This window comes from Halichoeres trimaculatus, unplaced genomic scaffold (genome assembly GCF_033239565.1).
Source record: "Halichoeres trimaculatus isolate MK-OKI-2021-1 unplaced genomic scaffold, fHalTri1.1 fHalTri1_scaffold_12, whole genome shotgun sequence".
NCBI classification, from domain to species: domain Eukaryota; kingdom Metazoa; phylum Chordata; class Actinopteri; order Labriformes; family Labridae; genus Halichoeres; species Halichoeres trimaculatus.
The window spans coordinates 1139439-1166799 of NW_027437190.1; the positions used below are offsets into that span (position 1 = coordinate 1139439).

General features: G+C 42.6%; 2 protein-coding genes across 2 annotated transcripts; one reads left to right on the plus strand and one right to left on the minus strand.

Moving 5' to 3' along the window:
* Positions 1 to 7: 7 nt before the first annotated feature.
* Positions 8 to 12162, minus strand: seh1l (SEH1-like (S. cerevisiae)). The gene is made up of 9 exons (XM_074682622.1): positions 11936 to 12162; positions 11634 to 11684; positions 11344 to 11490; positions 10947 to 11158; positions 9892 to 9990; positions 8416 to 8556; positions 8167 to 8321; positions 5965 to 6118; positions 8 to 539 (listed from the first exon to the last, which is right to left on the minus strand). The coding sequence occupies exons 1-9, from the start codon at positions 12044 to 12046 to the stop codon at positions 362 to 364; spliced, it is 1248 nt and encodes a 415-aa protein (XP_074538723.1). The 5' UTR covers positions 12047 to 12162; the 3' UTR covers positions 8 to 361.
* A 919-nt stretch (positions 12163 to 13081) lies between these two features.
* ptpn2a (protein tyrosine phosphatase non-receptor type 2a) lies at positions 13082 to 26326 on the plus strand. Its single transcript, XM_074682621.1, has 9 exons — positions 13082 to 13334; positions 15196 to 15286; positions 15377 to 15477; positions 16919 to 17017; positions 19188 to 19325; positions 19569 to 19778; positions 20921 to 21085; positions 24018 to 24217; positions 24441 to 26326. Exons 1-9 carry the CDS (start codon positions 13278 to 13280, stop codon positions 24628 to 24630), a joined length of 1251 nt encoding a protein of 416 aa, XP_074538722.1. The 5' UTR covers positions 13082 to 13277; the 3' UTR covers positions 24631 to 26326.
* Positions 26327 to 27361: the final 1035 nt, after the last annotated feature.

A 27361-nucleotide genomic window follows, 5' to 3' on the forward strand; every position in this document is an offset into this window, starting at 1 on the left:
TGTTTTTTTATTTGTAATGGAAATCAATCAAAATAAGACACTTTTAATATCTTTTGATGTTTATTCTGACTTCAGTGGAGTGGATTTTTGAAGCCCCAAAAGCACCTTGTCTCAGCAGGCTCTGAGGCTAGAGGTTGTCAGTTGTTCCTATGTCTGATGTCCTGGCTGACATCCACCATATTTAATGACAACATTACAGAGAAAACAGTGTTTGGATGTGCCTTTTTGTACAGAAGAAAAAGACATGTATTTTTCAGTTAATAATAGACATGAAAATAGTTACTAAAAAGTGTACTTGACATCATCAAAGAAACCTAACATTAACACTTCCTTCTGTTTTATGCAGAGCAACGTCTCCGGCTCACTGCCCCTCAGACTCTGGTAAAGGCAGCAGTGCTCTGGAGGACAGTCTGTGGTGAGGAGCCTGTTGCTGAGCTTGAATGAGCTCAACATCACAGTGCTCTATGAGGGAGGAGGGAGGCAAGAGCTGACCATACCTCGTTCCTGCTCTAGGAGTGTCAAGAGGTGGAAAGAAATACCTGAAGCAGAAAAAAGGAAGAAGACAAAGACAACATATACATGGACAAGGAAGAGGACGATGTCAACAGGACAGAGAGGGACCACAAAGAAGGAGGCAGAGATTAGAGGTACAGATGACAGCTGCTTTTCCAAGGAACACAAAGATGGAAGAAGAGTCAATAAAGAGAGCGTAAAATCACAATTTAAGACATGAAAAATAACTCAAATAATGTTCAATCAAAGCACAAATATAAACTAGGATGCAAAGAACTGTTTATGCAAAACAGTCACTGACAATTATAACCCAAGTGCTCAGCTAACATGCTTCAAACATGTTAAAGGAGACAGAATTCATGCATAGGAGAAAGAAGCTGGACAATGCTCGTAGAGCAGTGAAAATGTGTTTTAAAGGCCGGCAGTAGAACAAAGACATGAACCTTTAAAAAGAATCATGCATAAAACAAAGCAAAGAAACTCTAGAGAACAGTAAAATGCTGTTTCCATGCAAAAAAAGGCTTGGAGGTCCAGTGTGTAAGAGTAGGATATACCAGCAGAGGGTTACTTTAACCACAAATTACTGTATTCTCTATGGATCCATCAGTGTTTTAGCACCTTAAAGTAAGTGATCTGATTTGTTTGGGGGGATTTATTTATTGATTGATTTATTTACTCACAGTTACAATATTATGTTGATACTTTCTGGTGGTACTGTTATTATGTTATTACTGTTATAGTATTATTACTTTTGTAAGGTTCTTGTAACTTTATCATTTTGTTATTTATGTGTTTACTTATTTCTTCACTATGAGTGTGCTTTAGGTGTTGTGTTGGAATGGGGGATGTGGGGTGTATATTTAAAATAGCCGTATGCATAGCTTCTCTTGTATGACGCTAATTCATGTTGTGTGTTGCAATTGTTGTTTTGTTATATATGCTTTGTGTTGGGACCTCTTGAAAACAAGATGCTACATCTAAAGGGGCTGTCCAGATTAAAATTAAAAGTGAAATTCATCTTAAGAAGCCTCAAGATTTCCCTTTGATTGAAGACATGACATCGCTGTGGCTTGGTGGTAGAGTGGGTCCTCTCTTCAGCTACAGTGTCCTTGGTCTAGAATCTTAGTTCATGTTTAAGTTTTCCAGCAAACAAAAAAAAGAAAGACAAAAGTCAAAATGTTCAAATAAAAAGAATAAAAGGGGGAAAAGTGTGTGAGTTGACCATTTCTAAGGAGTGCCTTTTAGAACAGTGGTTGACATGCAAAGAGATGTAAGGCTTTGCGTAGGGTATTTCTGGGTGCACACCTATCTGATCCTGGTTTCAGGCACTGGTTCGTCAACGAAGAAGTTACAACAGATATTGGTGACAAATGGCCTGTCCATATGACAGATCTATTCAGTTCAGTTCTATGCTATTCTGTGTTTACAACAACCATGTGCTAGTACTACATCATCAACTACTCACCACACATTTACATGTTTAATCCCATAAAATAACAACACAGTCAGTTCAAATTTATTTTGATTTACAGATAGAAAAGCCTCAAGTTTCCAAAACATGATTCTCAGTCACATCCTCATAATTAGACAGAGAACGTTAAATGAGTAGTTCTTGCATATTACATCAGACCAGTACCAGCAACCAAAGCCCATGTTTCAGTGTCAGTATTGGGATTATTAAAGTTGGATTGATGCATTCCTAAAAATGTGTTGTTGTAATACCCTAGGTGGCCACTAGAAGCACTGTGAGTGACAGCACTGTCTCCAGGTCTTTATAGGAATTCAGAGAAAACCAGATGTCCTGGATGCAGCTGTTAAAGATGTGTCTTTAGGAAGGTTTAACAGACAAACATAATCACTGGCAGAGGTTGGAACTGCACTTCTAGATTTCACTTAAATCTACACACTGCTCCTCATGGCATGCACAGCATATTCTGGACATACTCTGGATAAACACCCTACTCGTATTAGGCAAACTGACACAAGATAAATGTGCAGCTGATGAAGAGGTGACATTAGTAATACGCAAGATGCTGGTATATCTTTGGAGAGGTCAGCTGCCGGACTGGAGGGGCAAAGGGAGCTTTCCTGCCAATCCTGCATGCAACAAGCAGTACAACACATCATTACTGTAACAAAGCCACCTCTCACTCCCTCTGCCATCATCCGCTTTATGCAGGTAACACAATGCAGTGAAACAGTCAAATTAGGTATGAGAGTTATAATCAGAAAATCACACAATACACAGATTTCAGGTTAGAGGGGATTCAGAAATGATAAACATGGTAAATACTGAGGTTATGTCAAGAGAGGGGGTGAGTTTATTACATACAGAAACCACAGAGCAGCTGGGATGAGAAAAAAGGAGCTGGAGAAGTATCTCGATACAACAATTTCTACATTTACATCTCTGTGAGGGGGCTGCACGGTGGCGCTAAGGTTAGTGCTGCCGCCTTACAGCAGATTCCCAGCTTGGGTGGTGGGCCTTTCTGTGTTGAGTTTGCATGTTCTCCCCGTGCATGCGTGGGTTCTCTCGGGGTGTCTCCGGGTCCTCCGGCTTTCTCCCACAGTCCAATAACATGCTCATCAGGTTAATTAAACACTATAAAATGTCTGTAGATGTGAGTGTGTGAGTGAAAGGTTGTCTGTCTCTATGTGTCAGCTCTGTGATTGACTTGCGACCAGTCCAGGGTGTACCCAGCCTCTTGCCCAATGACAGCTGGGATAGACTCCAGCCACCTGTGACCCTGAACAGGATAAGGCAGTGTTTCCCAATCCTGGTCCTGGGGACCCCCTGCCCCGCATGTTTTAGATGTTACCCCACTCCAGCACACCTGATTCAAATAAATGGCTCATTATCAGAGCAGCAGAGCTTGATGACGAGCTGGTCTGTCCCTACACAGTACAGCGGGACAGGGTAGGCTGAACCTGTGGCTGCCTACCTGTCAACTGAGCTGTCCTTGTGCCCGTAGTGTACAGCTTGCCATGCATGAACAAGGAGAAGAAAGAAGAGAGTGCACCCCGCTTTTTTTTTTTTTTTACTTTTCTCCAGTGATCTTGGAGCCTCTGACCACCAAAGAAGGCGCCAGATTTGTCGCTAGTGGCTTTTCTCTAATTTTCTCTCACTGGGGGGTCCAGAAAGTTGCTAAAAGAAAGAGAGAAAATCGCTGGGTTGGCAACACTGCTGCTATGATTTGATTAACAAAATAACTAAATGCTTTGATCTGCCCATAGTTTTGTATATTTTTATTAAAGGCAAAAAAGAAAACAACATCATCTGTAGCTCTGCCTGACTGGACACCAGAGTAGTGTACTACAAAACAGACGCAGCAACGGAAAACTTTAATCCGTGTATATGTTCCCCACACCTCTGACACACTGAGGGATAATCACAAGAAGTGTGGTTTAAAAAGATTTAACGAAACAAGCAAGTCTTACTCTATGCTGACGTTTGATTTGATCATGTAGCCCTGGCACCTAAACATGAGCACAGTTGGCAGAATTAATTCATTTGTTCAGTTGGAAATGTCAGATGGTGATAGCACTGAGAGACATGTGGAATCACTTAAAATTATTTGAAGTATAATGTAGCTCCTGTCATTGTAATAGCTTCCGATTTTATGATTTTACAGGGACAGAAGAAAAACCGAGACAGCTGGTGCAGCTCTGAACTCCAAATGATTTTCATTTCACACACCCAAAAAGAAATGCTGTGAAAGAAGCCTGGAAGCAGGTATCTGCCCTGTCCAATGAAATGTGTGTCGGTGTTCTCTGTGTCCATCTAAGGGGCCGTTTACATAACAACAGTTTTAGGCTGGAATGCAAAAGTTTTGTTGCGTTTCAGCCTCGTGTTTACGCTGAAACTAAAACGCAAACTTTTGAAAACGGCCTCCAGAGTGGGATTTTTCTGAAACACTCCCGACACCGTTGCCGTGTAAACAGTAAGCCTGCGGTTTCAGTGGAAACGTTGACGTCACACTCCACTTTGCGCGAGCGCATTCAACAGGAGGACAACAGTACCGTTGTTACGATTGTCGCGAATTGCCGTGTTGTGCTTGTGCTGCTCAATCTGCTGTATCTGCTGACTGTATTCATACAAAATGTACATCTGCTGCTCTACTTTTGCGCTTAGTATTCCCCAATACACAAGATGATCGGTGGAGATCTCTCAAAAGCGGCTATTGGACAAGACAGTTATAGCACCACCCACAAGCATGGCATGCTAACTACAGCGTTTTAAGTCCCTCTGCGTTTCCATGTAAATGCAGTTTTTTTACTGCATTTTTACTGCGTTTTAGCGTTTTCAGATGAAAAGTTGTTGTGTAAACGGGGCCTAAGTGTCATTTTGGAAGCATGCAGCTGTTATCAACCCTGCACAGTGATCCTAGCAACTCGCAATCTGTGCCACAGAACAACAGCCATACACAGTGTCTTTCTGTTGCCATAGCGACGAGGTTTTCCTAATTTGGTGAAGTGAAGAGGGCCTCCCATTCCTGCCGGTCATTTTTATGCCCTTCCCTTCAATAAAGTGCCCTCCACAGCCAAGTCTGACTTCATTTGGAGTGACACTGGGTAGTGAAGGGGTAGTGTGTAGGGGGTGGTTTGGGATTGAGCCTTAATTGACCAGCTCAGTGCCATCAAAGGCTGCTTTCCATGCTGTAAATGGATCATGCGGTCCTGGGAAAATCTGACCCCTCTCAGATAATGGATTACAAGCATTTAGAAACGCTGATACTCTCAAGATCACTTTTAGAGTCCTCACAGTGTCTTTAACCAAAATAAGCATCTGACAATCGCCAGTGATGGCAGATTGAGTAAAACCACATCGAGAGGGCCTGAGAGTATTTAACACAGGATCAGCATTATCACGGTAAAATCACTGACACAAACACTTGTTTATTTTACAAATAAAGGCCTTGCTTAAAAGCCACTGTTCATGAAACAGTGGCTTCAGACCAATAAAGGAGGTTATTATTAATTATTAACATGTTTCACCGTAGCCATGTTCCAGCAACGCAAAGAGTTTGGCAGAAGCTGCTCAGCATGATGGGCAATGAGGAGGACACGACAAGACCTCTGTGTCTGATGTCAGTTCTCACAAACAAACTGCTTTTTGTCTTCCTTTAAACTGCTTCAGCACTTGAAATGACAGTCATAAATCAGATTCAGATAAACAGTTTATTTGACTTTCATGAGCCCTAACAGTGACATGAAACTACTTTAATGACATGCAACAGTACAAATCATTCAAAAAAAACACCCAAGCTCTCAGACTTTAAGCCAAAAACCTGAGCTGGAAGCCAAGCTCTTTGCACATGTGCAACATTCGGGCCTCAGAGAGTTTGTCAGTGAGTAGCTGCAGTCCCAGTCAGTGTGAGGAATAGAGGGTGTCAGTTCTGACTGGCTTGGGTCAGGCAGGGTAAGTGGCATCACAAGAACCACGCCACCTACCTTCCTGCAGACATCCCATTCAGGGCATTCTGGGAGGTCTGAACCGAGGACCCAACCACAGTGCTCATCGCTGTTGGCTGGCCAGAGGAGCCCGTGAGCGGGCTGCCATCACCCTTCAGGATGCCCGTACACTTCCAGTTGTCCATGTAGTTTGCTGAGGAGAGACACAGGACAGAACGGTCAGTGCTCACAGTGCTGGTGACATTAGTGTTGTCCGACACAAACACAGAAGAGATGTATGCCTTCACATACTCTGACTACACACCAACACATGAAATAATACCACTGGTCTACCGTGAACACTTCATCACTCCAGTCATTTTTAGATTGTTGTAAGAACTTTTTTTTCCTTTTTAAAAACACAAAGTAAAGAAATTTTCACATTTACTGCCAAAGACTGGGGTAGACATCAGTAAAACACCTGACAACAGAAACTGATCAGGTTGTGATTGCTAGAGCTTAGCCTCTTCTACATTTTAGGATTGTAAGACTTCCTGGTGCTATCCTTAAACACATAATTGTAAAGTGACACTCAAAGTCACTTTACAATTGAGTAAAACACAGTAAAAAAAGAAACAGCACAACAAAATATATAAAACGACAAACAAAAATAAAATCTAGTTAAAATGGTTAACACTTTTTCAGTTGACCCTTTTCACACTCAATGATCCCCATACTGGCAGCGTAGGGGGGTTGTTAAACATGGTTCAATGAAAAGCAGAACAGCAGTGAATGGTTGTGAAATGCGATTGTAGGTTCAGGTTAGTTTGAAGCTGCAGTGTTTGATTTGGAACAGTCAGATCTGGTGGTGTTCCTGTGAGCACAGGGTGTACACAGTGAGCTTCATGTAAGTGTACAGAAGAATGTGATATGGGACACAGCAAAGACTTGGTTGTGAACCACATGTACTGTATGGGTTTTCATGTGTTGCTTGAATTGATGAAATTTACAGCGTTCTTGGGAACTCTGATGTGATATGTATACAAACCAGCTGACATTAAAATTCAAGTAAGCATAAGGTTAGAATGACTCCGAGTAAATGAGCTTATCTGAGGCTCATGCAGTCAAACATCAGTGTCAGCTTTGGCTCAGTGGTAGAGTCGTCGTCTCTCTGTTGAAAGGTCGAGGGTTTGATCCCAGCTCCTGCAGACACTGAACCCACTGTTGGTCAGTGGGGTGTGGATGGCTATGATTGTGTTAGATAAGAGAATGGTTCTTACAGCAGAGCTCTCCAGCATTAGTGTGTGACTGTAGCATGCATAGATAGAGATCGAAAGTGCTTTAAAGTGACACTTCAGGATGGAACAAGTTGGGTCCTATCACAAGGTTTAGGGCAGAAATTACCCCTACAGCAGTGTTTTTGTGCAGCAGAAGCCCAGAGCGCTCGCACCAAACCCCCCCCCCCTGCTCGTCTGCAGGTTTCCTCTTCACTCAGTCGGGGCCATATTTTACTTGACCAAAAACACAAATAAACGGACTCCCACCAAAAAAATCTGATATGGGTCTGCATTCACGCTTTATTTAGAAAATTTTCAGCACGTTACTTTCACACAAAAACACTGCTAAATAAGGCTCTAGTTCTCATCGTGGCGTAAAACGGCGCTGCCTCCACTGCAGAGCCACAGCTGGCTACGAGGCTCTCGCCGCTTAGTGTATCAGTCTGCGCGGTGTGCCAGACATAAAAAAACACAGGTAGTCTGCCAGGACGAAGAGACACGATGAGAACTAGAGCCTTATTTAGCAGTGTTTTTGTGTGAAAGTAACGCGCTGAAAATTCTCTAAATAAAGCGTGAATGCAGACTGATATCAGATTTTTTCGGTGGGAGTCTGTTTATTTGTGTTTTTGGTCAAGTAAAATATGGCCCTGTCTGAGTGCAGAGGAAACCGTCTGACGAGCAGGGGGGGGTTTGGTGTGAGCGCTCTGGGCTTCTGCTGCACAAAATCACTGCTGTAGGGGTAATTTCTGCCCTAAACCTTGTGATAGGACCCAACTTGTTCCATCCTGGAGTATCATTTTAAGTGGTCAGAAAGACAACAACATAGCGATATACGTAATGGCCCATTTACCATCAAGTCTTCCTCAATCAACAAAAACAAAGAAAAATATACAACAGTGAGTCTACTCCTGGAGCCACTGTTTACCCCTAAGTGGAAAAACAGGCTCCAGTTCAGGTGTCACTACAGAAGGAGCCAGATGACTACCTTTCCAGAGGCGAACACAACCGTCATCCCCAGAGGAGGCCAGCAGAGTGCTGGTGATGTTCCAGCTCACACGCCACACCTGGGAGTTGTGGTTGTCAAACTGAGCCACAATCTGCACCTCAAACTTTGTGGGTCCTGCAGACGTGCTCTCCTTCCTGTCAGGCAGAACCAAGTTAGAGACGATTTTAAACACACGGCCTCGTCTTTGTCTTTTTTACAGTTCAAAGGAAAAACAAAAGATGATATCACCTCATGGGAACAAGTTTAAAGATCCGAACATCTTTTGTTGCAATTGCCAGCACGTGGAATGACCTTCCCAGGTTTGGAGCAAACGCAATGTCATGGACCGCATCAGTGACTGTCATCAGTGTCTCTGCTTTGGCATATTTCCTTCAAAACATATTAAAATCAGCAAACAAATTCAAAAAGTGGAACTTTGAGTTTCTTTTTGAGTGCTCAAAGAAGGGCTGGGCGATTTGACCTCAAATCAATATGATTACAAATTGGCTGGTTTTACCTTGATAACAATAAATGCATGATAAATCCTGACTACTATTTATCTTTGCCATCTGAAAATAACTGCAGGAAATGCAACATAACAGCTTTTTGTTGATTTTTTGACCAACTGGCACACATTACTATCAATGAAATATTGTTAAAAAAATTCCTTGTACCCATTCAAGTATAAACAAGCACATAGGGCTCTGACTAGACCACAGGTCAGATGTGGCTGCAAAATGCTTGACACATCTCAGCCCAGCAGCTACCTCCTCCCTCTCCGTGTTGCATACAATGGGAAGCACGGTTTGGGCAAAATATTTTTGCGATGGTATGGTGTACTTATTGTCAGCTACTTTCATGAGGTGTTTGAACCCCACTGTAGCTGCGCAGGGCAGCACGTATAGCAGCTGGATATCTGAGATCACAAGATCACAGGAGAACCACGTTTTCACACAGGAATCCCACCCGTGACAATGGAATTGTGTGGTGATTAATTAGCATGTTAAACTCACCTGGCCCTCCCCAAACTTCTGCACCTTCAGTCCATGCCTTCTCCTTTCTGTTTGTGTTCTTATAGAATGATGTGTTGTGTCGGAGAGAATTGTGGAGTTTATCACCTCCAAGATGAACTTTTCCTCATCAAAACCCTTGAATTTCCTCTGGATTTGACCTACTGTTGACTCGGGCCATGTGCCGCTGACATAGTTTTGATAGACAAGGATGAGATTTACAATCGGGAGCCAGGCCATGGAGCTTTATTTTGAAATGTCTAGATGCTCTGAATGTTTTCTTGTCTGCTTTTCTATTTGTTACCATCTGCTCTGCAGAGATTGACGAGTTTCTGCAGAGCACTTTGGCAAAAACAGTAGCTGTGCACGCTGTGTGAATGCAATGATGGAGGTTTCAAAATATGGCGCTTTATGTGTGCACAACAGGATCAAGTATCGTCTGTTTCCCTTCTTGTTCAGACTGGATGGGTGGAGTCACATGACTACACACACTGTACCTCGTCTTAAGGGGGAATGAACATAGCCTACCAGCACTACTCAGTCAAAACAGACAAAAAAACCCTTTTACTTTATTTTAAAACATCAAATGTATCAACAAGGGCAAAATAACGTTTGTTATCGTAGTTAATTTTAGTGACAGTAAATTTTTGGGTTTATCGCCCAGGCCCAGCTCAAAGCTTTCCAAGTGTCAGATAAACACCACCACATAACCCACCTTGTATTTTCATTGTACTCATAGATCTGGACTTTGCCACCATACGTTACATTGCTGTCATCACTCCCAACTGCAAACATGGGGGGGTGGGCACGAGAGCTGGACAGACAAGAAAAATAAGAGCCACACACACAGATCTGCACCTACATCACAGAGAATATTTTCTGTACCTTCATTTCTTAAGCTGCGACTAAAACTAGGACATCAAATAGTTGTGGTTGTGCTTCGGCCCATCAGTTGCAAAAAGGCTGTACATTTGCTTCCTGGTGGTTTGCTAAGTACTAAACTCCAAAGCTTTAAATCTTTTTTGCCTGCATATGAAAACACTTGTTAACATTACAGTGTACTAATTTCAAATCTAACTGGTGTTATCAATTACTGACTGTTGGTGAAATGAGAAGACAATACTATTTCTTTCTATTTATTCAGCACACAAGGCACAATGTAATTTTTTGGAGAAGGCCTGTTGGAGCCTGCAATGTAACAAAAAGTCAAAATGTATTTGAAACATGTGATAAAGCCTGGCACATAATAACTGGGCAATAATGTAACAAAAGTGCTAAGCCTGAAATGTAATTAAAACATGGAATAACTGGCCCAAAATGTACACTTTGGTCAAAAAGTAATTTTATTTCAGGTTTAATTGTTTTTGTTTTTTTTTGTACTACATTTTGGGTCGTTGTTACATTTTAGGCTCTAACAGGGCCACCAATAAAAACTTTTATCACCAACCGATCATCAAGACAGTTTGCTTCCAAGACGCCAAAGAACTATCAGTATGGTTTATGCAAAGAAATGACAGAACAAAATCTCAATTTTGGAAATGAAAAGAAATCCTATTCCTCGGTAACTAGAAAAACAGCTCAAACTCATAAATACTTTTACGATAGAAGATAACATTTAAACTGGGAAAATGACAGATTTAACCTCATCTGATAACCAAAGATGCAATAAAGTTTACAAAAGAACTTTTTGAGATGCAAAGAACGCACCGGAAATTTAGAGGAATTGTAAATGCAGCATCACAGTGTTTTAACAGAAACTCACAGTCTAACCTTGAGGGATTCCAAGAGATGCAGCTGCAGCTCAGCTTGCATGAAATCTCATGCTGCAGGGACCACTGACTCAGGTTCATCACGTCAGGGGCCTCATAGATCCTCACTACTCCATCTGCAGAGCAGGTGGTCAGCATCAGGCCCATGTGTTTAGGGGCAAACTTCACATCAGTGACTGAAGTCCTACTATCCACCAGAGTGGTTCTCTTGATCTAAATGAAACATGCAGGACAGACAAACAAAGCAAGGTGACCAACAGCAGTGGCCATCACAAGACAACAATAAAGTCAAGCACATTTGTAAAAGTATCACATGTTAATAGGGTTCACTTCCCTAAAAATACAAAAAGGAATGGTAATGATACTGCTGAAGGGTGTTTGTGTACGAGTTTCTCTACCCAGTGGCTCAGTCCTCTCTGTTTGTCATTGGACTCGCCAACAATCTCTTCCCAAACAGCTGCTGTTCTGTCAAATGAACAGGAAGCCAGAACCTGACCAAATTCTGGATGAGCCCATGTCACTCTCCACACTGATCCACTGTGTGTCTACAGAGGAAAAGAGAAGCTTTGTCAACAAATCCCCAGTACCCTGTAGTTCATGGCAATTACACGAATGTGATGTAACCTCATGGCTGATGAGGGCTTTGTTACCAGGAAAGCCTTTACTAAACGGATCAGCAGCAGTTTACCTTCCAGCTGGCTGTGCAGTGCCACTCTCCATTCTCACTTTTGTCCCAAACCTGAAAGAAACAAAAAAGACGAAAAGCAACGCTTTGAAACAAAGCTGGTGTTAGGGATCCAAACGTGAGTTGTTTTCAACTACAAAACTCCTACTTTGCTCCCTTGCCCCCTTTTATTACGTTATCATCAAGAAAGTTTACAAACCATTGATTCAATAATGGGCTAAGGTTGCTGATGATGTAGGTGACAAGCCAACAAGCTAACGTTAGCATTAGCAGACTGATGCTTCTTTGCCCTCAGCTTTCGTTACCTTCACACTTTGATCACTAGAGCATGTTGCCATCCTCCGACCGTGGAAGTCATACGACACATCGTGGATTAGATCTCTGTGATCTGCGGCGATACTCCGTGCAACAAACATGTTTCAACTAGCAGCAACGCCAGCCTGCTAACCAGCTAAGTGTCATGTGCCCTGTTCCGTCCTGTTGTGCTTGGCGGGTCTGCACAGTGGGTTTGTGCTCCAGTGATGGCCACAAGGGGGCGCAAGATTGCCAGTCAATGATTTCATGCATTTTGACCATTTTGACGTTCAGCATTTACCTTGGAACAGTTAGCGTTACGTAGTCGACAGTACGTATCCAACAATTAAAAAAAAGGTTAAATAATCGTCAACAGCGAGTGATACAACCTAGTTGGAGGTTGGATTTTTCTTCGCCATTCGGTTCTTCCTGGGTTGCCAGGTCTTGTAAAACAGCAATAGCGTAGGTATACGTTTATTTTGTTAAACTGCATTCTGACTAACACATAGAATTGTTTTTGATTTTTTTTTAAGACTTATATTAACTGTGTAGTTCCAATGTTGCCTGCTGTGTATAATGTCAAAAGCTAATTCACATTACTCAATATTATTATTACTGATTTATGCTGGCACAATATAAACTAACTGTAGGTTTGAAAAGGACATATGAAATAATATATAGAATAATAAAATAAATAAAAAATTGTAACAAAACAGATATTTAAAAACCGTTATGTTTATGATAATAATGATAATAATAATAATAATAATAATAATAATAATAATAATAATAATAATAATAGTTGAAGTAGTAGTAGTAGTAGTAGTAGTAGTAGTAGTAGTAGTAGTAGAAGGAGTATTTATTCCTTTATTTTTATTTATTTAAATTCAATTTCAAGTGCACTTTCGTCTCTATTTTTTCCACTTCTTATTCTTGTAATTTCTTACATCTTGAATTTTAGAACTTCTTATATTGGTATATTTTGTAATTATTTCAGTAGTGTAATTCTTTCTTTTTTTGGTACTTTCTATTTTCAACTTTTTGTGACTAAAGAGCAATCTCCTCGGGGATTAATAAAGTATTTCTGATTCTGATACTGATTATTTGTTTTTTTTTCTGGTAGGTCAAGATCCGAGACCGTAAAATTGTGATAAACACATAACTGGCAACTCGTGTCGTCCAGTGTGCATGCAGTAGAGTGCCGGAGCGTGCGGGAGCAGCAGACTTCCCGCAGGGATTCCTAGGGTTAGACTGACTGCTGTTCAGATGGCTCATAAGACGGACTAACTCAGCGGCCGGGGCCACAAGTCTGTGATCTTACATCGAGTGTCTTTGTGCACCATTTGCGATACTATGGAGGAAGAATTTGAAGGCATTGATTCGTCCGGGAGATGGCAAAACCTCTACAATGTAAGTAGGGACGCTGGGCCTCTCGTGTTTCTATGACGATACGTTGCTAACTTACTTAGCTTTCGTTAGCTAATGCTATAGCTAGTCCTTAGGCGATTTCCGATGCACCCCTTCTCTTATTGCCTGTATGTCAGTAACTTAGCCATGTGAACTTGTTGACTTGGTCATATTGTTTCGGGTTGAAAGCAAGGTGTCTGTCCATGGTAACCGTGAGGGGGAAACTAAAGCAGACAGCCTGGGGTAGCCGTTGCTGACTTCCGTAGCTCAAAGCGTGCGGATAGCTGGGCTCAGTGTGCTAAAGCTGGCTGACGCTAACAGACGTCAGCTACAGTTTCTGAGAACTCGTCAGGACTTCCAGAGAAAAGCGCATGTGTTTTACCACCAGCTGCCACACAGAACAGAGCAGAGCATTTATTTCACAATATTTCATATCCGGTTTAATTTTGGAGTTGCTACAGCAATACCGTATTTAACGGAGAAGCAGAAATTTACATCTTCCCGGTGATGTTTACTTTCCAACATCACCCTTAGTTTGAAAGTTTCAGATGAGCTGCTGCCAAACTGAAAACACCGGTACAACGGAAACAATCATTTATCAGTTGTTATCTCGTAATATCGGTGACCTAAACACATCGTTTTCCTGGCCTGTTGATAAAAAACACAGTTTACGTTTTCAAAGAAAAAAATCTGACATACGACTGTTTAGTCAGAGCTCATGCTTCTCATTAGAAATTCGTAGCAATATTAGTCCCCTGTCATATGGGATGGTTTGCTTTTTGTATATTCAATGTTTAAGCCTCCTGGTGTCCCTAAAAACTTACCTTTGGTTGCCTCTGATTTTATAGAACAGTTACTTAAAATAAACTGTTGTCCACAAGGTCAGAATTAACTATTTTCTACCTCTTCTCATAAAGTAATTTGCAAAGATTAATTATGAATTAATTCATAGTGTGATATCAATACAGAGATGATCAATGTAGTTATGAGTGCATGTAAACTTAATCTGTAAAGATTAAATCACACACTTACAATCATTTAATGAGAAGAGGTAGAAAATATTTTAGTGTTTCTACCACCTGTGATAATGATAGATATTGTAAATGCAGCACGTTTCAAAACAGGGTCAGAGAAAATGCTGTTTATGTTAACTGTTTATGTTGTATAAAGAAGCTCACCAAAGGAGTCACATTTTTCCACATTCTGGACATATTATTGAAAACAGTGTGTCAGAAAAACAACAGACATTTGACAGATAACAACCAGAACAAAGTGAAGCTACATTCAGTTATAGGTGGCTGTCCCACTAAAACAAACATTGTATTCAAACCATAGACTGTATAAAACATGGACGTAGTCTCGCTGACGTCACCCGCCTGTTTCTGAAATGGAAAATGAAGCACATTGGCTATAGCGGCCATATTGGTAGTGGCAGGGGCTTCGCCTACAGTCATAGGGCGCCGGCCGTCACGTGACCCTCAGCTGTGCCTCTTATGGGTGAGCTTGCAATCTTAATATCCTCCGAACGGCCGTGTTAGAAAAAAATTCACCCCCCATACAGTGGGAGCCGGTAGTAAAATTATCGACTCAGACAGCAGACGTTTTTGAACCAGGTTGTAAATAGGTTAATTTCTGCATTGAAAATGTTTTTTTTGGCTTGGTGTGTATGTGACTTCCGCTACTTCCGGAGCCAGCCTCAAGAGAACACTCGAGAAACAGCAGATTTTAGCACTTCCTCATTGTCTCATATTCTCAGACCGAAGGTGTTTCAAACACAGTATGTTCAGACATGTCTTCATCACCTATAACGTCTTTATTGAAGTCCCAAACCCAACTTTTTATTTGTTTTGTGTGTCCACAACAGGAGATCCGAAACCAAGCCAATGAGTATCCTTACAGGGTGGCCAAACTTCCTGTGAATCGAAATTTGAACCGCTACAGAGATGTCAGCCCATGTGAGTCATGTGATGAATTGATGAATTATTGGTAAAAATGTTCATCATTGCCAATAACTTCTGGCTCAGTGATATTGTATCTTCTGTCAGATGACCACAGTCGGGTTAAACTTGAAAACTGTGAAAACGACTACATCAACGCAAGTTTAGTGATGGTGGAGGAAGCCCAAAGAGCTTACATCCTATCTCAGGTATGGAGTAGATATTTTTCACCTCAGTGTCTGTCTGTTTGTAAGATATCATTTTGATGCTTTTGAGCCATTTTTTGGTGCTGTCCTCTTTTTCATCATGCCGCGGCCACACTGGATGCGAATTTCGCGAATTTAAACACACGTCACATCTGTAACGCGCCGTGTGAATGCCCGAGTCTGGACGCCCGAGTCTGGACGCTGGTCTGTTTGACAAGCTGAGGGGCTGATGCGCATCACTGTGCTGGTAGAGTAGAGAGCCCGCTCATTTAAAGACGGAAAGCCCAAAAGAGCAGCTGAAAAACAATGAGCTGTGGTTTCAAAAGCATAACAGGAGAGTGTGTGAAAGCTTTGGAGATCACACTAAAGGCCTCCAGCCTCTCCCTGGTAATCCACCTCCACTGGCCCTGCCGGACTGTTCCCTGCGACCTCATCCTGAACCCCCTGACCCATGTTCCTGGAGGTCTCCCTGGGGATAATGAAGGGGTGGAGGAAAGAGAGGAGCACAGAGAACTTCCATCTTTTCCCTGGCTCGACCCCTGCCCCACTCTGTCCTCCTCTCTATCAGGCTCAAAACTCCACTGAGGAAAACACAGTCGGACTCAGTGATGACCCGTGTAGGCAAATCCAGCTGGAAACGAATATTTACAGAACTTACCTTCAAAACCTGTCTCCTCAGCGACTTTCACCCAAGCTTGCTCCTTTTTTTCTGTTCTCTGTAGAGTACACACGTCGTATTGTATAATTCTGGATGATGACACACCGCACAGATTATTTTCTTCTCCATCTTCCAGCGAGGTTGGTGCCGGAGCAGGTGGCGGTCCCCCCCAACGTCATCAAACCAATGACATTGTGGGGGAATGTCATCGCTGATTGGCTGCCGCAGCAAAGCCTCACACAAATTTGTGTCAAAAGTTCAATATTTTCAACTCGAGCGTAGATGCGTCCGATGCTCCAAACGCGCCAACCATGTCCAACGCGTTCGCCGGTGTCTTAATGCATCTTTGCATTGACTTTGTATATAATCTTGATGCAAATTTGTATTCGGTGTGGCCGTACTACCAGAAATCCAGACAAACTATCAAGCACACGTTTTATTTGCTCAGACATATACTGTGTAACTGGTCCACCTCCCATTCAAACAGCTTGTTGTCTGGTCTGATTCATTTTGAGCTGGTCAGTTTGAGTAGGCTTGATTTCTTATGTGTCAGCATTTGAAACATTTTTTGTTGAAATCAAGATTTATATAAATAAGATCTAGCCATTAGAAACACCCTTCAGCTACACGTTTCCACGCCCTGGTTTATGTTTCATGAGTGAATTTTGGCCGTAGCCCATTGATGATGATTTGAAAGAAGGGAAATGGGCAGAGGGTTCCAGTTTGATTTGCAGTGTGAAGGCTTCTTGTGACAGTGTTCTGTTTTTTCCTCTTCTGCTCCAACAGGGGCCTTTGAGGAACACCTGTGGTCATTTCTGGTTGATGATTTGGGAGCAGTGTTGCAAGGCAGTAATAATGCTCAACAGAGTCATTGAAAAGGGATCAGTAAGTATGCTGAAGCTTCTGCATACACTAAATAAATACACTGATTTTTTGTCCCAGACATCTCTGTAGTTTTGTAGTTGATTTTTCAGGTGTAATTGAAATTATTCTGGGTTCTTTTAATAACAAAGCACATGTATAATACCTTGTCTTTAGCATGACAAGGGCTGCCAAATAATCAGTTATTCTAATCATGATTAACTGGTTCCTTTTGCCAGTTGATATTATTCGCATTTAACTTTCAGGTCCATCTTCAATATTTTTTTTTTTTTTTTTACAGAAATACAGACTTTTAACCTGACTTTGAGAGTTTTTATTTAAGAAAAAGTGCTTCACCAGTGTTGTCTGTTGCCATGTAGGAGACAACTTAAAGGGGTTAATCTGTGGATCTGCAGGGCAGTGGGAATTCTCACAGTTCTAAATAATGCTCTACTAATATGAAATGTGTCCAAAGCACAGCAGTGTGGCTATTATCCCTTTGTTTGCAGTAGGAAGCCACAAGGCGTTGTTCTGGATTAACTATGGAGTGCTGAAAAGTCAAATATCATCTTTTGACAAAATAAACGTGATGTCTGAAATGACCCATAGTATCATAGATAGCCTTAGTTTAAAACATGACCACCAACATTTTATCCTGCAGCGTGTTGAAAGAAAAAGTTTATGTACAGCTGTAAAGAGATGTCAATTTGCTGAAGAGAATGTGATCATGATATTTTTATCTGAGCTTTTTTTAATAGGAGGCAACAAATTAGTATTAATCTGTGGTGTGAAGTCCGATGAGCTTTAAGATTCTCCAGGCATCATTAAACCCATCAGATAGGAGCACTATGAGCACATTGAAGACGAGCTGTCTTCCTGGCAGCAGAACTCACAACGAGGGATTTAACAGTTACTGGTAAAATGGTAAACTGCGGTAAAACTCCTGACAGTAATTATTACAGTTTCCTTTTTTAAATGACCAAAATACCCTGTTTGATGACCTTACTTTGTCAATAACTCACGGTGATGCTTGTCATTGCCTGAAAAAGATGGAGCTATGCGTCTGCTCTGTTCCCTGTGTGTGAAGGACAGCCTGCTGTCCCTCACACACAGGGGCGCATGCGCATCCTGCGTTGTTTGGCTTTTGCATGCAGATGATTAGCATTCCCTGATGATGAGCATTCCCCCATGCTAACATAAAAGTCTCGGTTGGTAAGGTAGGATTTAAAAATCATGAAGTCTGGTTAAAAGAATTTTGTGGTCAACTGTGTCGAATGCTGCACTCAGGTCAAGTGACACTTGAACTGAGGTCATTTTGTTATCCATGTTTGACCTCAGATCATTTAAAATGTTTACTAGTGCTGTTTCTGTACTATGATGTGTGCGAAAACCAGACTGATAAACCTCGCCTGTGCTCGACGAGTTCATAAAATCATTTAGCTGGTTTAAACAAGTTCTCTAAAATCTTACTTTAAACTGGCAGATTGGACACTGGCCTGTAGTTGTCTAGTATAGATGAATCCAGATTGTTTTTCTTCAGGACAGGTTTTACCATAGCAGTTTGAAATGCTGCTGGAAAAACACCTGTCTGAAGAGAATAATTCATATTTATTAAATCAGGATAAAAGTTGCTATAAATTCTTTTAAAAAATGAAGTTGGGACAGGATCCAAAATACAGGTTGCTGGGCTGAGTTGAGAGAGAACATTTTTGAGCATTTCACTATCAACCCGGACAAACATCTCCAGTGTTTCCTCCATAGTATTAAAATCCATTTGTTTTTTGTGTGGTAAGCTATGCCGGATGGACTCTTGTTTTCCTACTGAAGTGATGAATGAAATAGTTGACAGTCTGATAACTTCTGCCCTGTACCCATGAGGCAGCTTTTCACTGAAACGAGAAATATGGTCATGATTTCATCTCGTCAGATCTTGTGGCACGAGATCTGGTCACACTCCTTGTGCTGTGTTGACAAACCCATTCAGATAAGTAGCTGCTTCTCTCAAGAAGGACTCTTCCTCCCTGCAATCTGAAAGTCATCAGATATTTGAATGTACCGTGACATCACTGTTGTTGTAGTTCAGAGGTCGTACCTGTATCATGATTTGGTTATAATGGAAGACTTTAGGCAATATATCATAACCATGGGATTCTGCAGGTACAAAGACGAAGTCAGTAAATATTTGTCTCAACAGGAGAAGTGTGCACAGTACTGGCCCACCACAGAGGAGCAACAGATGTCGTTCACAGACACGGGGTTTGTAGTCAGGCTACTTTATGAGGAGGACCAATCCTATTACACAATCCGAACCCTGGAGCTGCAGAACACAGTGGTGAGTGTGAGAGGTAGATTATTAGATAATCCCTTTTTTTTTTTGAAAATGTTCTGTGGTGTGATGAAAACAGCCATGGTGTGTATTAATGTGTGAAAGAAGCAGTTTATGTAAGTGTAATGTTTTACCTGTCTAAACCTGCACGTTCCTCAGTTTTAGTCATTATTATAAAAGCCAAGCGTTCATACCTGGAAACATCAAGGTGTTACATTTAATGAATTTCAATCTTTTCTCTTGTCGCAGACAAAGGAGTCCAGGGAGATCTATCATTTTCACTACACCACATGGCCTGACTTCGGTGTCCCTGAGTCTCCTGCCTCGTTCCTAAAGTTCCTCTTTAAGGTCAGAGAGTCTGGCTCACTGGGCCCAGAGCACGGGCCCTCTGTGGTGCACTGCAGTGCTGGGATTGGGCGATCCGGGACCTTCGCCCTGGTCGACACCTGCCTGGTCCTGGTGAGAAAGCAGGAGAGAGAATGTCACTGACTTCAAGCAATTTAAGAGGTTGACAGCACCAAGTTCATTCAAGATTTTCAAGTTATGGCAAGAAAGCAAAATCAGATTTTAAGACCCAACATGCCGAGTAACAGCTGAGAACAGAGGAGTTGCAGCATGTTGGGAGCAAATTGTGGCATCAATAGAAAGATGGAGATAATGAAAAGACCTATCTTTAGTTCTTGGAAACTCTAAAAGGATCAGATTAAGATCTTATCCAACCCCTCCTCACTCAGCTTTTTAAAGTGTCTGTACTCGTACCACAGCTGAAGCCAGTCATGGAGGGGTGTTAAGGCTGTGTTATGCGCAAAAATGAGATGCACAAGATCCGCATGTGAGAACGCATGAGGCTTTTATGCTTTTTAACGCTGGCTCTGCGTCCGTTAGTGTCCATTCCCTAACTGCAGGGGGCGGTGTATTACAAACGTAGTCTACCGAGTACTAAATGAGGGCTGAAGAAGTTTGCCTTTGTTTACAAGATGACATATCTGTCTCTGAGATTTTTCCAGGTTCTTTAAACAATTTCTCTTCTTGCTGAGAGTGGCTGCTATTTCACGTCTCTCAGTTATCACGGTCACTCTATCTGAAGAGTCATACAGATGCCTGTATTTCTGCACTTCCACTACTAGGTGATCCTGTTCCTCCATCATCTTGTCCTTGCGTCTCCGTCCGGCAGGTTAGACACTTTTTGCGGCATGGAAATTTTCCGCATGAAAAGGACCGCGTGTGGGGGCGTAGGTGCAAAAATGACGTCGTTTGTCCGCATGAAAGCGCACGGCGCCCACGGACCCCACAGACACATCAAGCATAAGTCAGCCTTTAGTTATCAGGTGTTGTCAGCAGTCACAGTTGCCTGGGTGTGACAGACCGGTGCTGATGCTAAAAGCACTATAGATTCAACGCACGATTCTAACTTCCAGCTTTGGAATCATTGAACAGGTAAACATGAATAAACCCCTAACTGACCTGTTACAAGCTTTACAGGGACCAGGATCACAGAGGTCTGCCTCTGCTCACCTGTCTGCTCCTGTGTTCAGTGAAAACACACTCCTGCCTGACAACTGGACCCATCTGTATTCTAAACATGCTTATCTGTTTTGCAGATGGCGAGCAGGAAAAATCCATCATCTGTGGACATACAGAGGGTGCTGTTAGACATGAGGGAATACCGCATGGGTCTGATCCAGACCCCCGACCAGCTCCGCTTCTCCTACATGGCCGTCATAGAGGGAGCCAAGCTTGTTCTGACAAACCGTTCAGCTCCACAGGTAGATGATCACTGTGCTGATGGATGAACTGACTCACTGACTGCTCATGAAAGTCTGACTTCAGGGACAGGACAGAGTGCCGCTGAAGTCCTTCAGCCTGTATGTGAGCAGGACACACTTACAGTTTTATTTCAGCCCTCTAAAAACTGTGACCCTGAGCAACAGGAGGTGACACATCAAACACATTTTGTTGGTAGGATTTTGAAGTACAAATGAATAAGGAATAAATAGTAAATGATAAGTAATAAAACAACACTAGAACAAGTAGAGATGGAATAGTTTGAACAATCTGAACTAAAGCTCTGATCTCAGTTGATGTCAGTCCCGCTCAGCCCAAAGCACAGTCAGGAAAGTCTGGAGCTGTTGGTGGTGACAGAGTGGTGGTGAATATCCTGATGCAGCCATGTCTCCATGAAGGCTGTATTGTGTTTTTGGCCCAAACGTGACCACTGAAACAGCACAAGAGAACGCCTGTGGCTTTAATACTTTTTAATGCTTCATGCGGTGTCCGTTCCCGAACTGCAGGGGGCAGTGTATCGCAAATGCACGTGTGCCGCAGGACTACAGGAGAGCAGAGGAAGTTGTTTACGCTTTTTACATTTTTTTCTGCCAATTCTTCTATGCTAAGTTTGTTCACAATTTTATGCCAGGGATTATTCATCACACAGTTGTCATGGTGATCTCTGTGTGTTGAATCATAGAAGTACCAGGATTGTTTTCTACTTTAGACACTGGGAGCTCCAATTCAGCAATTCATCTGCACAGAAACTATAAATTGAGAAGTTTCATTAGAAATTTCCAGAGGTGCACGACAATAGCTGATTTCCAACACATTGGCTGATATATGAATTAAGAAGATTGATATACACAGGATGTATACTGTACATGAACAAAAAAACGAAAATACAAATATGATTCAAGACATAGAAGCAGAACACTCCCAAAGAGATCAGGAACTTAAATTGACAACACTTTGAGTGGGGGAGAGGTGTTGCTGCACCTGGCCAGTCTGAGGCTTTATACTCATGTAGCCGTGTATTTTCAAAACCAAATATCCCCCCTCATTGATTTTTAAAATACTTTGGTCCACACACACCAGGCAAATCTGCTGGTGAGTGCAGCTCGAAGCATGACACACCCAATTATTGTCTGTGTTTTTTCAGACTTAAAACCTGTGCCATCCAATCAGAATGAACCTCTGTCACTCAGCTTTGATGTTTGAGGACAAAAAACTGTTTCCCAGTGTCTACACAAAAACCATGATCAGGTTTTCTGAAATCTACAATTTGACTGGACTTTTCTGAAAACATTGTTTTCAGTGACGTAAAACTGCAGTTTTGTGTGGCTGACAGGACTAATATATATAAATATGTGATTCCCAGATACCCAGCTAAGTGTGGACATGGTCAGGGAGTTTGTGTGTAAGGGGCCAGGCCAGGAAGAGCAGAGCCACAGTGGCTGAGACGCAGGGAAAATCCACAAGGGCAGAGCCAAGGTGGCAGAGCTAAAGGGGCAGATTGACAGGAACAGAGCTGCAGAAGCAGAGCTACAGGGGCAGGTCTTCAGGAGCAGAGCGGCAGAAGCAGAGAGACAGGGGCAGGTCGACAGGAGCAGAGCTGCAGAAGCAGAGCTACAGGGGCAGGTCGACAGGAGCAGAGGGGCAGAAGCAGAGAGACAGGAGCAGTGCGACAGGAGCAGAGGGGCAGAAGCAGAGAGACAGGAGCAGTGCGACAGGGGCAGAGCAGCAGGGCAGATTGACAGGTGCAAAGTGGCAACGGCAGATCTACAGGGGCAAATCAATAGATGCAAATCGACGGGGGCAAAACAACTGAAGCTGATCAGCAGAAGCATATAGACGGGGTAGAGCAACTGGACCAAGTAGACAGGCAAAGTGAGCAGAGCGTCAGGAGCAAGGCAACGAGAGGGGAGCAGCAAGAGAAGAGCTACAGGGGCAGAGCTACAGTGGCTGAGCAATGGACAGAGCAACAGACAGAGCAACAGGGGTGGATTGGCTGGAGCAAAGTGACAAGGGCAGATTGGCAGAGGCAGAGCGACAGGGGTAAAAACAGTGGCTGATCGACAGGATGTAACTAATGCATTCACTGTGAAAAAGTGAATCTGTTGGTTACATCAAGACGGATGTTGATTGATGGAATACCTATAGATGGGGGTAGCTCTGAATATACAGAGTTCTGCAGGAATCCTTAGAGTTTTGCTTGCTGAGTTGTCTGGCACCTCTTCCTCCCATTTCCCATGATTCTTTGTGGTTCTGTCAGAAATGTATTACACTCCAGAATGTTAACCAAGTGGCAACCTCTGGTCTCAGAATATGAGACAATGCGGAAGTGCTGAAATCTGCTGTTTCCCCAGTGTCCACTTGAGGCTGGCTCCGGAAGTACTGGAAGTTACGTACCCACCAAGCCGGAAAAGCCAGGAATTAACCTATCTACTGCCTGGTTCAAAAACGTCTCCTTTCTGAGTGGCTAACTTTACTATGGGCTCACACCGTCCAAGGGTGTATCTTTTTCCAACTCAGCAGTTCAGAGGATATTAATATCACAAGCTCGCCCAATCTGAGGCACAGCGTACATAGCGTTATGTGCACAGCTGTACGTGAAGCCTTGCCATTACCAATATGACTGTGATAGCCAATGTGCTTCATTTTCTGTTTCAGTAACAAATGGGTGAAGTCGGGGAGATTACGTCCATGTTTTATACAGTCTATGATGTAAACCAAAGGTTTGAACATTAAGGCATATTTTACTGATTCACTGTGTGTGTGTGTGTGTGTGTGTGTGTGTGTGTGTGTGTGTGTGTGTGTGTGTGTGTGTGTGTGTGTGTGTGTGTGTGTGTGTGTGTGTGTGTGTGTGTGTGTGTGAGATGTGGATCTCAGTTTCTTTACCTGGTGTTGCATCTCTGTGTCCTGTTCCAGAACATGCAGAGAGTCCTGTCCAGAGGCAACTCAGAGCCAGATCTGCCCCCTCCACCACCTCCCCCCAGACCTCACCTGAATGACAGCAGACCCAACGGTCAGCCAGGTTCTTATCTGGATCCATGGGCTGCATCAGAGGACCACCGGCCTGCAGGGAAACAAGACAGCCAAGACCACAGCATGGCAGAGAACACTGTCAAGTAAGTACCAGCAGAGGACTGCCCCATTGTCTTTAATGTCCATTGCTTTCAACTGAAATATTTCATGTTTTAAGCCCCCCCCCCCCCCCCCCCCCCATTCCTCTCTGGTTCCTTCCTGCTGGAGTGTACTGACAGTGCTGTGATCTCTCAGTTTTTGTGCCTTATTCTGATGCGATTTCCACTCTGTTTGCTAACTTCTCACCCTGACTGTCTCTTCCTCTAGTGTCAGAAAACGGCATCGTGAGGAGAGGATCGCCAGCACCACACAGAAGGTCCAGCAGATGAAACAGAGACTGACCAACTCAGAGCAAAAACGAGAGAAGTGGCTGTACTGGAGACCCATTCTCCTCAACGTGGGTGCTGGAGCAGCTTTGGCTGTGGGGCTGCTGGTGTGCTGGATGTACTCCCAGTGAAACATACGGGCTCACTTAGAACTGGGGTCACTTAGTACTGATTCCTCTTTTGCACCAGTACCTGGGGTTTGGTACTTCTTTAGGTAGATTCAGATTGTAATATGAGCATAACTGAGGGTATTTATTTCTTAAGGTCAAAATGCGGTAGCGCTAGATCAAATGATTGTGTGTGCGTGAATATTTTCAATGTAAGATCTTAACAAATATAGTCACATCTCAGGATCTTGGTGCCAGCACGATGATTTAATTTCCTTTCCTTCTTGTCAGTGTTGATGAATGTTCTGTATAATAGCAAACAGTTTTGAAAGAAACGTACTCTGATTGGAGTACAATCAATAATTCTATATATTCTAACAGGTTTGGTTTTTTATTCTTCATTTTCAGTGGCTGGCTGTGTTTTTGCCATCTTTGGACATGTTTCAGCATTACCTGTGTTGACTGTCCAGCCTACTTCAGGAGCCTAGAGAAACTGTAGAGCCCTAAAACTCAGCTGAGGCTTTTCTTTCCCATCATCTGTAATGAAACTTGTTTTTCATGCATGGATTTCCAGAGCATCACTTGTTCTTCCATTCACATACAGTAGGGTGTCTCAACATGGCCAGAGAAATCTATTTTTGTGATTGGACACTTTACAGGGGGCTGGCCTGCTCATGTTTCAAACTCTGACGGAGCGTTACCCGTTAATTTCCTCATATAGGTGCTCAGTTTTGAGAAGCTGCCTGGTCCCCTATTACAGAACATGTGCTTACCCACTGGATGTGTGTGTGTGTGTGTGTGTGTGTGTGTGTGTGTGTGTGTGTGTGTGTGTGTGTGTGTGTGTGTGTGTGTGTGTGTGTGTGTGTGTGTGTGTGTGTGTGTGTGTGTGTGTGTGTGTGTGTGTGTGTGTGTGTGTGTGTGTGTGTGTGAGTTGTCCTTTTATTATGTTTTAAGAAAACCAAAGCAAAGATGTTTGAAAGATTACAGCCAACGAGCTGTTGAAAAGCAAACCTTATAATTCAGCAGTGGAATGTAATTTATGTTGGACAAAAGGAACAGCCATGTCACAAAGTCAGAGCACCGTAGCTGTGTAAAGACTTGGTAGATTTGAACCCAGCACATCAACCCCGTGGTTTTCAACTCACTGAGAGCAGCCTGAAGCCCTGTTACTGAAGCCCTGTTAGTGTGAGTAGGAGCTGGAGCAGAGCCCTGTGGATGGATTCCAGTTCGAGTAGTGATCCATGCATTTATCTTTAGCTCTGTGTGTCTGAGTCTGAGTCAGAAAGTATGAGTGTTTTTTGTGATAGCTTTTTATGTGCCTTGAACTGAATTAAATTTGAAATCCAAACTTCATGGTTTCCAGCATTGTTGGTCTGGATGGGGCTGATGTGAGCATCATGTCCAGTCTGGATGGGGCTGATGTGAGCATCATGTCCAGTCTGGATGGGGCTGATGTGAGCATCATGTCCAGTCTGGATGGGGCTGATGTGAACTGGTGAAGCTCACCTAACTAGATTTACAACTGGAGGATGATGTGTTATTAGCATTTTGTGTCTGATTGGCAGATACCATTTTTGGACTTTGCTCTTACTTTCATCAAATTTGAAGCAGAAAAAAAACATTTGAATGTGACATTCCATGCATGCTTGTTTTTCACAGGTTTCAGGGGAGTTTTGTATGCTGCTGATTGCAGTAACAACATGGCAGATGGTGTTTTGACCAAAGGAAACAAAACACAAAATAACTCTTAAAATAAAACTTTTGTTTCTTAAACAAACTCTGCTCCACGTCTTTTCTTTCGTCTTTTGTGTGTCTCAGAAGAAGCTTTACACACACAACACACTCCACTGCTGCACTCCTGTGGTACAGTCATAATTTCATTCTGACCGTGAGTTAAATCATTGCTGCCCAACTGGAGACCTCTAACCAGAGATTCCAGGAATTGATTCAGTATTTCAAGAAGAGGCCCTTACCCAAATTAACTGCTGTAGTAATTTCATTTCCTCTTGTCTGTTGGATGGCACTGACGTTTCTGGAGGACAGACAACTGTATTTACAGTATAAGCAGCACTGAAGGGTCAAAAAAAATACATGTGATAGTGGCAGAAGGCACATGTCTTTATGTGGTTCCATGCTTCAAACATACAACAAAAACTCAAGTAACTAGAAAAAGGTTTTAAACTGCTCAGAACGTGCTGCATGTGATCACAGGATTTGCAGGATCAGCCATGTACTCTAGCCAAAGTTATAGTTCAACACAGAAAAGCTATTGCTAAGACTGTCTAAAACAAGCCCCAGGCCAATCATGGCCCAAGATCATCTAGGAATCATCTAGCCCCCAGCTGTCATCTTACTGCATATCAACCATGCCACTAAATTCAATTACGATCTTAATTTGGGGTCAGGGTCACAAACAAACCAGTCTGTCTGTAAGGTCTGACTGAACCCCATGTAGACTATCCACAGTCTGCTGGTCCAAAGCGAAAGCTCTGAACATTCAGCAGAAACTCAACAACTCTTCAGCTGGCATCTTTAAATGTATAGATTTATCAGAATGAGTTCAGAAACACATCAGAGGACACCAGAACAGACTGAAGAGAGGACATGGAGCAGGAAAGATAGAAAAGTGGAACATTAAAACAGTTCAGATTGTAGGGTCAGAAATATCTGAGTCTAAAAATGTTTTCAGGTCAAAGTAGACTATATCTAAAAAACAATCTTGATCAAATCAGGGTCCTATGGAAGCCAATTTTCA

Coding starts and splice junctions, on each gene's coding strand:
- seh1l (XM_074682622.1), bottom strand. CDS start 12,046: ATGTTTGTTGCACGGAGTATCGCCGCAGATCACAGAGATCTAATCCAC. Junction 11,159..11,343: donor AGAGAGGACTGAGCCACTGG/GTAGAGAAACTC, acceptor TGTTTCATTTAG/ATCAAGAGAACCACTCTGGT. Junction 6,119..8,166: donor TTGTGTTCGCCTCTGGAAAG/GTAGTCATCTGG, acceptor GTCTCTCCTCAG/CAAACTACATGGACAACTGG.
- ptpn2a (XM_074682621.1), top strand. CDS start 13,278: ATGGAGGAAGAATTTGAAGGCATTGATTCGTCCGGGAGATGGCAAAAC. Junction 15,478..16,918: donor GAGCTTACATCCTATCTCAG/GTATGGAGTAGA, acceptor CTGCTCCAACAG/GGGCCTTTGAGGAACACCTG. Junction 19,779..20,920: donor TCGACACCTGCCTGGTCCTG/GTGAGAAAGCAG, acceptor TCTGTTTTGCAG/ATGGCGAGCAGGAAAAATCC.